Consider the following 10,731-nt stretch of genomic DNA (forward strand, 5'->3'; position numbering starts at 1 on the left):
ATGGAGTTTTTTCAATGCCCGAGATTGCTTAACAACACCCTGTCTTGTCTTGAGGAAGCAGGATGACTATAGTTCTTCCTATAAACAGGAAATCAGAAGGTGGGATTTTAGTCACACCGAGCCCTGGGAATAAGGAGGAGTACAATATGTGCTTGTACACGTCGCCTAGCAGGCAGTAACAGAAAAGTAATGTTGTCTAATTTTCTCTCTTGTGAAATACGTCCCTTTTGAATCAATGAAAGTGTTGAGAGAGGGGAGCCAGGTGCAATTGGAAGAGTCAAGTTCTTCTCAGCCTATGGCTGAAGACAAAGAAAGCCTTTATAGACCCTACTGTCCTAAAAGCAGGGGGAGGGTTGGTCCACCACTGAGGCGCCAAGATAGTCATTCAATAAAATTGTATTTGTATAGCTCTTTTAGAAAAACATTTGTCAGAAAGTGTTAAACCATACTATAATGAAGGTGGGCCTACACCCTCAAAGAACAAACAGAGGAACTGTAGAGCATAATTCTGTTCCCTTGTAACTGGCTGGGTAGATGTTAAGAAGTAAATCCTGAGGTCATTCCACTCACTATGTCCTCTCTCTCTCATCCATCTCCCAGCAATGGAAATTGCCCGATGGGACCTGGAGTGTGAGTTCAACAACACAGACCACCGTACGGAGCTCAACGGGGTGGAGCACCTCATCGTTAGAAGGGGCCAGCCGTTCACCATAAACCTGCACCTCCGCTCGGGGGTCTACCAGCCTGGTGTCAGTGCCCTCGACCTCACCGTGGAGACAGGTAACTGTGTTATCACTGAGTTGTCAGCTAACATCAATTCAGTGTGAACGGCACTTGCTCAATGTTATTTAATTTTGATTTAAAACCATAGGTTAAAATAATACAAAAATAGAGCATAGAGTCTGTTGTTATGGTATTTGCAAATTTAGACTTGATCCCCACTGAGCAAAAACTGGTTGAATCAACGTTGTTTCCACGTCATTTCAAAAATGTTGAATCAACATGGAAAACTGATTGGATTTGCAAAAGGTCATCAACGTAAGGGAATTTCTTTTTTTTTTACCAACATTTAACCTAAATCCAATGTCATGGTGACATGTTTTGTTGATTTCATGTTGAATTCACGTTAGTTGACAACTCAAACAAATGTAAATAAAAAATGTACGTTTAACTGACGTCTGTGCCCAGTGGGGAGACGTTGCTGCCACGCCCAATAGACTTAAATATTTTGGAAATAAGTTTCTGTTTACATTTTGAACAGAGAATGGAGAACATTCTTTAACTGGGTCTTGTCTGTCTGGAAATGTCAACGGTACGATGGAAATGCCTAATTGTGTGTTTCTATTGGCACTGGGACCTTGTTTATTTTCCGCAATGGCAATTGTGATCTAGAAAATGATAGGGAGAAAGAAAAGATGATGGTGAGGTCTAATGTTGCTTGCTCCAATTGTCAGTGTTACCAGTATTGAGCAGAATAGTTAGCTGCCTCCTCTACCATTACTTACCCTCAGGGTTGGGTATGTTACATTCTAAATGTAATCCGTTACAGTTACTAGTTAATTGTCCCAAATTCTTATCAGTAACGGAACTTTACCCAAACTCAGTAATGTAATCTGATTTGTTTCCGTTACTTTTGGATGACTTTCCCCTTAAGAGGCATTAGAAGACAAAAAGGATCCATCAAAAGCATTTGGTGTGTCAACATAGTGGTCTCTGACTTGTGGTCAGACTCGCTCAGATGGAGCAAACTTAAACTTGCACCTATTTTCAATGCTGAATTGAATGTCATTGAGAAAACCACAGAATGGTGTCATAATGTAATTTTTTTCCACAAACATCCTTTCGGTGTTTCAACAGTTCCTATTCCATCCCTATCCCTTTCTCTCCTCCATGTCCTCTTCCAGGTCCCCAGCCCAATGATCAGTATGGCACACGGGCCTCCTTTGGTCTGATTGACCAAATCGACACCTCCCGCTGGAGTGCTGCCGTCACCAGTCCCCCCGGGAACATGGTGTCCCTGTCCATCTGTTCCCCCCCGGACGCGCCTATCGGACGATGGCGCCTGACCCTGGGTCAGGGGGGCTTGGTGGAGTTTGTGCTGCTCTATAACCCTTGGTGCACAGGTGGGTAAACATTCCTGGAGTCACGCTGTCTGCGAGTGTATCCATTCAGTGTAGTGGGGCCTATGTACAGTATAGCGAGGGAATGCCTTAGATGTCTCTGTTACATAGACAGAGAGCATGACCAATGGAGAGATACGGGCTTACAGCAGTGGAAGGATCACGAAGTGTGGAGAACAGGATGGATGGATGGATTGTAGTTTGGGAGAGGATCTGATGATCATGAATGGGATGGATGGGGATGGATTTTTTCCCTACCAAGTGCTGTATCTACAATACATGTTTTACTTAGAAATGGTGTCCCCATAGGCAACAAAGTCAATAAACAGCATGTAGTCTCATTAATAGAGACAGTTCTACCATGCATGTTTTAGCCAGCAGCATACCATCCTGCATCCCACTGCTGGCTTGCCTCTGAAGATAAGCAGGGTTGGTCCTGGTTGGTCCCTAGAAGGGAGACCAGATGCTGCTGAAAGTGGTGTTGGAGGGCCAGTAGGAAGCACTCTTTCCTCTGGTCTAAAAAGTATCCCAATGCCCCAGTGATTGGGGACATTGCCCTGTGTAGGGTGCTGTCTTTTGTTGGGATGTTAAATGGGTGTCCTGACTCTCTGTGGTCACTAAAGATCCCATGGCACTTATCGTAAGAGTAGGGGTGTTAACCCCGGTGTTCTAAATTCCCAATCTGGCCCTCATACCATCATGGCCACCTAATCATCCCCAGCTTCCAATTGTCTCATTCACACACAGTATCTGCACATGTGCACGGTTCATTTTATGCAGTTCACAGCTTGGTGACCAGGGCACCAAAACAGAGGAGAAGTTGAGCTTCGCACTTTAATGTTCTAAGTTGTTGCGGAAATTGACCCACTATTCTGTTTATTTCTTAATCTACGTCATATCACTGAGTCTACCTTTAATAAACCCTATGCATGTTGAAAATGTTGAAATACTGTTTTCTTACTGTAAGCACATAATGAGGTGTCCTTCATTCCATTTCATTTAGCATTTTGGGAGCTTGTCTTTTTCTATGGAGGACGATACCTTATCACTGTATTATTTATGTCTCTTGGCAACAGGCGATGTGGTGTACATGGACAGTGAGGAAAAACTGACGGAGTACGTCTTGGCTCAAGATGGTATCATTTTCCGAGGCAGCTGTAAACACATCATCTCTACACCTTGGAACTTTGGCCAGGTACCAACACCAACACAAGCGCTATCAGCTCCACTTTGTAAAAACATCTTCCTTGGGGGAGAGACAAACTGGAATTTGGTAATGATAAAGGCTTGACTTTTGAATTTGGCTGAAGCTTACCCCAATAAGGAAAACATTTCCATTATCAAGAGATGTGCTCTAAACCGCTTTCCTACTACTGTACTGTGTACTGTACTCTGTCCTGTACTGTGTACTTTCAAAATAGAGATAGTGCTGCTTATCAGTGGCCTGACAAGTTTGATGAAATAAAAAGGGAAAATAGGGTTCAGATGAACTTGTGATGGGTGGGACTTCCTGTCAACTGTTGACTGGTGATATCCACGAATCTAGACACTTCCATTGGTTCAATCAGTGTATGATTGACAGATCATGATAATCCCATTGTGAGATTGTGAGACCTAGATTCCATTGTTGATACAGCTCTGTATTTCATTGGTGTGTGTCATAGTTACATACTGCTTATGCATGTGACTGGCATCCAGCTTTACTAAGCGTTTGCACCTGTTATTTTCAGGGCGGAATCAAAGACGAAGCAAACTTCTAATCCTTCGATCTTTATTTGACATTTTGCTCACCCTTGCATGTTTAGTTCCATTTAGAAAATAAATAGGTGCTATTTGCATGTACAGATGTAGGATCTTGAACGTTTAGTTCATAATGTTGCTTGATTGGTAGTTAGGCTATTAGCTGACCAAAAGTAGGCTACATGAAAAGTGCAATACTGTTAATATAACTAACTGTGTGTTAGTGTGGGTTTTCAGTTATTTTTTGTAAATCCCTAAAATAATCTGCATTTCCTGTGGTGTAGAAAAGTTTTCAGCAACAAAAGAGTCCTCAAATTGAGATCCTACATCTGTAGTCAATCTTTCCTTGTTTGTTTTGTCTGTGTTGTGTAGTTTGAGGATGGGATCCTGGAAGCTTGTCTGAGAATCCTGGAAATGAATCCCAAGTGCCTGCGTAACCCTGGGAAAGACGCTTCAGGCAGGAGGAACCCAATCTATGTGTCCAGAGTTCTCAGTGCCATGGTGAGATCACATCAAATGGGTTTCCCATCCAGTCATGCACTGCATTACACACTACAGTACATACAGCAGAATAGTTTAATATAGATGGCAAATGGCACCGCTCAAGATTACAAAGCAAAATGTGAAATGAAGAGCCTGACCATTGTTGTCCATGTCCCTCAGTTGAACTGCAATGACGACAAAGGGGTCTTGCTGGGCAGGTGGACTAAAGACTATGAGGGCGGGGTGAGCCCCATGTCATGGAGGGGCAGTGTGGAGATCCTGCGGAACTGGGACACAAATGCCTGTCAACCTGTGCGCTTTGGCCAATGCTGGGTGTTTGCAGCAGTGGCCTGCTCAGGTTAGACATGAACGCATAGAAATGCTAACAGCATGTTTTCATACTGTATCGTGATGTAAGATAAATACGTTTTGTTTTGCACAAGACGCGTTAAGTAACACATTCTATGAACTACTTGTGTACAATGTATTTATAATGCCATATGTTCCACCTGTAGTAGTATAGTTCATGAGTAGTACTGGCTAACTATACATTATTTCTGTGCCCTGTCAGTTTCACGAGCCCTGGGCATCCCTTGTCGAGTAGTCACCAACTACGATTCAGCCCACGACACCAACAGTAACCTGGTGATAGAGCGCTACGTGGATGAGAACGGACAACTTGTTCAGACGTCGAAAGACATGATATGGTGAGAACTCACGAGGACTATCAAATTGATGAGTGACTGAATTTCCACTTAAACAAATTCAACACAGAGCTACAGTATATAGTTGGAAAATATCGGTTTCACTTTTTAAAATAAAAGTGTAGATTCAAAAGACATCTTTCAAAAGAAAATCTTAAAATTACAGACATTTACATTAAGAGTAAGAGTGAAAAAAACTGTTAATGAACTAATATTAACTGCTTTGGCAGGCTAAAATGACAGTACAAAAACTGTACTTTTTTTATCAAAGTATGTGTTTTAAGATGTAACTGAAAAGTATTGTAGATATACATTCTAAATAATCAATTTTAGGGGTAAATTACTGTATATTTACAGTTTTCAACAGTACAGTAATTCTATAGAAATACAAAATCAAAATACAGTAATTTCTGATTAAAGTAGGTGTTTTAAGATGCAAATCAACCTGCCGATTTTGTAAAAATATATTGTAGTATAGATTAAATTTGCTCATGCCTTTTTGCCAACAATCTGGAAATAGTCAAAGCATTCGGGAAGATATGTGAGCAAATGTCCTGCTCTTTTGCCAGACAGCAATCTGGAAATGTTTAAGGGGTTACAATGGTTGTTGTGTCTTTGTAGGAACTTCCACTGCTGGGTCGAGAACTGGATGACCAGACCTGACCTTAAACCAGGTTATGATGGCTGGCAGGTCATGGACCCCACACCACAGGAGAAGAGTGAAGGTAAGGCCTACATGGCATTGAGAATAACCCCAACTACAATAACCTCAACAGCCTCAGAATAGCCCATAAAATGGCCTTACCCCAATTAAAATGTGTATTGATTCCACTGATACCATTCAAGTTAAGTCTTGGGATTTGGTGTAGAAACTACTGAGTTGCTAATCATCATATTTTACTAGTAGGGATAAAGATATACCTTTAGATACGTCTTAAAAACATGTCATTATCAGTTCTGACTTTTTCACTCACTCACTATCGCTTTCTTTCAGGAGTTTACTGCTGTGGCCCTATCCCACTGAAAGCCATCAAGGAGGGCGAGCTCACTTATAAATATGATGCCCCATTTGTGTTCGCTGAGGTCAACGCTGACGTGCACACCTTTATTAAGCGTGAAGATGGCAGCACAACGAAAATCATCAGCTACGACCATGTGGGCCAGAAGATCAGCACTAAGAGTGTGGGCAGTGATAGAAGAGAGGACATTACACACCTGTACAAATACCCTGAGGGTAGGGAGCTTCACTACAACAAAAAATAAGGAACCCCAACACTTACCCCTGAGGTACACCACAGGGGCCACATGTAACCGTGATAAACATTTGTGGCAAGGCTGGCATTCTATTATGTAGGGTGACCAACAGAGTCAGATAAGTGATAACCTGAGGTGCATTCAACGAGGGAAATAGTTTGCGAATGTTACCTAACGTTAGCTTACATATTCCATTTCTCTTGTGTTAGCCGTGACCGTTCGCTTACATTAGCTAACATTCTAAGAAGGTAGCGTGTGGCGAACATAAGTGTCTGTTTCGGGTCTAAACTGCCACTACAAATAATCAAGTGACCATGTAGGCTTTCTATTACATGTAGTAGGAATAGCAAAGCCATTTGCAGTTTGAATATTGTTGATAAAAAGTCATCCTTACAAAAAGTAGCTGTTTGATGTTTCACCGTAACATTTGAGAATGTATATTCAAATCGTTGAACTGAAATTGTTACTCTGGCAACATGTTGGCAAACAGAAGCCTTGTTGAACTCGCCTCAGGTTGCAGTGAAAAGGCGGGGATAGAAGAAGGGGAAGGAGAGGTAGGAAACAGGGGAAGCTTGGGGTCGATGATACAAACACACCACTGTAACATGCCACCAGGACACACCAATGTCACATTACACCACAATATGCCACCAAGATAGCAGATAGGAAAGCGTATGGAGCCTCGACAGAGGAAATATATGGTGAAAGTCACTAAGGACTACTCTGCTTTGGAAACAAGTTCTTATTCTTCCCTAAATGTGTCAGAGTTGATCAGAGGCTAAACACAGTATGAAGGCATGTATAACTTGTTTTTTGTGCCCCCAGGTTCTGACGAGGAAAGGGAGGCCTTTACAAAAGCCAACCACCAGAACAAACTTCTGCAGCAGCAAGAGAATGCTGGCCTGCTTATCGTTATCAAGGTTTCCGCGGAGATGAGGAAGGGCTGCGACTTTGACGTGTTCGCCGTGGTTATGAATAACACGCCCAATGAGAAAAAGTGCCGTCTGGTGTTCGGCTCTAGAGCTGTGTCCTCCAACGGCATTCTGGGAGAGAACTGTGGGTTCAAAGACCTGCTCAACGTAGAGTTGGCACCTGGAGAAGGTCAGTTGGCTTTGTAGAATGGAGTGTTCTGTGTAAATATGTATGAGTGTGATATACTGTATGTATTTCTGGCATTGATTATCATTTACACCTAGCTCATTTAGAGTATAAGACTGTGTATGGATTTATCTCTTCATGTTCTTTCATTGTCTAATGCTAATTGTGTATCTGTGTCTATTTAGGCCTCCTGTAGCTCAGTTGGTAGAGCATGGCGCTTGTAACGCCAGGCTGTAAGTCGCTCTGGATAAGAGCGTCTGCTAAATGACTAAAATGTAAAAACTCTCCAGTGCTTTATGTATCTGCTTATGTCAACATGTGAGATGTTGTGCTTTTGTGAGTGTCTCACTTCCTCTGCTTTATGTCTCGCTCCAGAGAAGCGGGTTCCTCTGAGAATGAACTACTCCAAGTATGTCGAGAACCTCACTGAGGACAATTTGATCCGGCTGGCGGCTCTGCTCCTAGACTACGGCACCCAAGAGACCTATCTTGCTGTGAGGAACGTTGTACTGGAAAACCCTGAGATCAAAGTCAGGGTACGGTCACTACTGTCACTACCTCAACACTTTACAAAACAAGAATACAGCATACAATAAAAATGTGTTCATGTAATAGTTAACATGAATAGTGTATTCATTAATGCATGAATCTTTCTCTAGCCGATTAAATGCAATGTTTTAAAGCATTAAGAGATGTTCCTTACGCTGTAGATTCTTGGGGAACCCAAAGAGAACCGTAAGCTGGCGGCTGAGATCACCCTACAGAACCCTCTGCCAGTACCACTGCAGAACTGCTGCTTCACCGTGGAGGGGTCCAACCTCACTGGAGGACAGATCATCACTGAGAAGTAGGACAACCATGGCAGTGTGACATCTATGTTATGTCCAAAAATAACTAATAACAGATCATTAAACACTAACAACAGGACAGGTGCTTTTGTGTATATAGCACATGTTAGTAAAGGTCAAAGCATATATAGCCATTTAGTGTTGTGTGACAGGTATGTCCATAACCATGTGTAATTCATGCACATAAAATAATCTAGTCACTGAGTGGTGTATGTCCATGCTTTGGTAGTTGTAGTCAATGATAAGATAAATGTCTGTTTTGTAGCAGACAATAATGCTTACATGTCAAAAGCAGAATAACAGCCTTATTAGGGCTAAGATGGATACTGAATTCCCAGCCATCTACAAATCAAGCAGACTAAAACTATCCAAGACTTTTGCCAAGGTCACAATTCATGAAGCTTTTCAAAAAAAGATTTTGATTTGAAAAGTAACACTTTCACATAAAAGACTAGGGAGTTGGCTTGACAAAAGCTGTCTGTTTCACCAGTTAATGAATGTTAGTCAGGATTAATTCACTATTTATAACATAATTGGATTTTGAGAGTATCGCTTTGTCAGAGTTGGGTCTCCAAGCATTCAGATGGTTGTGATGATAGGGTTTAGTTGACTTGCGACTCCCAGGTGTTTGGCTCAATGTGGTGTTACGCAATCAAGACGACTGCCCAGAGGCAGAGAATATGAATGGATTTGATCATAAAGACAGTTTTGAATGTGTTTGACAATCTCCTATGACAGATTTACATATCCTATACGGATATATGAATATGGTTATATGGTTATTTTGCAGATTTTTTTATCCAAAGTAACTTCTATTTATATGGCTGGCAGTGTAGGATGAGAGCATACTGTAGACAGTGATGCAATACATACACAGTCCTGGCTGGTCAACTCAGCAAAATTATTACAATAACACTAGCTAAAGACATCCATTGATAGCCAAGGTGTTCATCAAAAAAACGATCAACTATCTAAACAGTTATGCTGAGAATATTGCATGATAGAGTGTTACAGAGCATGTCATTAGAGTCACTTCTAAATATGTACTTTCCTTAGACTTAACTCCACGGTGGAACCCGGGCAAGATGCCAAGGTCAAAATCTACTTCACGCCCACCCATTCAGGCCTGAGGAAACTGGTGGTCGACTTTAACAGCAATGAGCTGTGTCACGTCAAGGGATACAGGAATGTCATCATCGGCAAATAGAAGACCCACCCTGAGCCTACACGCTATGCATATTTCTATACCCCAAGATCTATTTTATCACCTATAGATATACATTTCTCTGTTTGTTAGAATTATATCATATCATCAAGTAAAATTCTGAGTATGTGTAAATGTACTTGGCAAAAAAAGGTGATTCGGATTATACATTTTTGCATGCAAAGCTTAGAAATGTAGGACTTTTATATTTTTGCTTATTGATATATTTTAAATGAATTTATTTACAATATAGTGCACACTAGAGGCCTTTTCATATAAATGGACGCAAAACAACATTTACATTTTCGGGCTCACTTAAAAAAAAAACTATTGTCAAGCAAATCCACTATTTGTTGGGATTAGAAGTCTGTGCAAGTAAAGCTTTATAATGTCATATTTTTATTACGCTTTTTGATGTAGTAAGTGGCCTATGTTGAACATGAATATATTGACAATGCTGCAGACTAGTATTGCTAATAGTTATAGAAGTATTAAATGGATTTGAATTGTCTATTAAAAGTCTACAATGATGAATGGCAGAATGTGTACTATGTAATATTTTTATACTCAGTTTGCAGTAACCACTATCATTAAAATGTATTGGATTATACTGTGTATTTTCTTATTGCAATGCAGCAGGCAATATTACAATATGTTAATTGGTAGAAATACATTTCGATACCCATGAAAAAGTATTTGATATGCTCATTTATTATTTAGTCATATAGCTCTACAGAAGTCACGCCAGCTCCAACCCTACAGTATATGAAACCTTCATAAACAATTGTACAATGAGAAGAGCAACATGAACAAATACAGTGGCTTGAAAAAGTATTCACCCCCCTTGGCATTTTTCCTATTTTGTTGCCTTACAACCTGGAATTAAAATAGATTTGGGGGGGATTGGTATCATTTGATTTACACAACATGCCTACCACTTTGAAGATGCAAAACATATTTTATTGTGAAACAAACAAGAAATAAGACGAAAAAACAGAACTTGAGCATGCATAACTATTCACACTATTCACTGTGGGGATGGTGTTCTCGGGTGATGAGAGGTGTTGGTTTGCGCCAGACATGGCATTTTCCTGGATGGCCAAAAATATCAATTTTAGTCTCAACTGATCAGAGTACCTTTTTCCATATGTTTGGGGAGTCTCCCACATGCCTTTTGGCGAACACCAATCGTGTTTGCTTATTTTTTTCTTTAAGCGATGGCTTTTTTCTGGCCACTCTTCCGTAAAGCCCACCTCTGTGGAGTGTACGGTTTAAAGTGG

At 40.9% G+C, this 10,731-nt stretch overlaps 1 protein-coding gene across 1 annotated transcript in view; it reads left to right on the plus strand.

Moving 5' to 3' along the window:
* The window catches only part of LOC311138539 (protein-glutamine gamma-glutamyltransferase 2-like), a 24,719-nt gene extending 14,367 nt beyond the window's left edge, over window positions 1-10,352 (plus strand). Inside the window, exons 2-13 of the mRNA XM_084173275.1 lie at window positions 601-780; window positions 1,905-2,123; window positions 3,197-3,315; window positions 4,233-4,361; window positions 4,524-4,701; window positions 4,915-5,050; window positions 5,669-5,772; window positions 6,042-6,281; window positions 7,127-7,402; window positions 7,775-7,935; window positions 8,110-8,246; window positions 9,304-10,352. Coding sequence (XP_084029401.1) covers window positions 601-780; window positions 1,905-2,123; window positions 3,197-3,315; window positions 4,233-4,361; window positions 4,524-4,701; window positions 4,915-5,050; window positions 5,669-5,772; window positions 6,042-6,281; window positions 7,127-7,402; window positions 7,775-7,935; window positions 8,110-8,246; window positions 9,304-9,454 — 2,030 coding nt within the window. The 3' untranslated portion in view covers window positions 9,455-10,352. The remainder of the gene's footprint in view (window positions 1-600; window positions 781-1,904; window positions 2,124-3,196; window positions 3,316-4,232; window positions 4,362-4,523; window positions 4,702-4,914; window positions 5,051-5,668; window positions 5,773-6,041; window positions 6,282-7,126; window positions 7,403-7,774; window positions 7,936-8,109; window positions 8,247-9,303) is intronic.
* The last annotated feature ends 379 nt before the right edge of the window (window positions 10,353-10,731 follow it).

This window comes from Coregonus lavaretus (assembly GCF_964263955.1).
Source record: "Coregonus lavaretus genome assembly, chromosome: 12".
NCBI classification, from domain to species: domain Eukaryota; kingdom Metazoa; phylum Chordata; class Actinopteri; order Salmoniformes; family Salmonidae; genus Coregonus; species Coregonus lavaretus.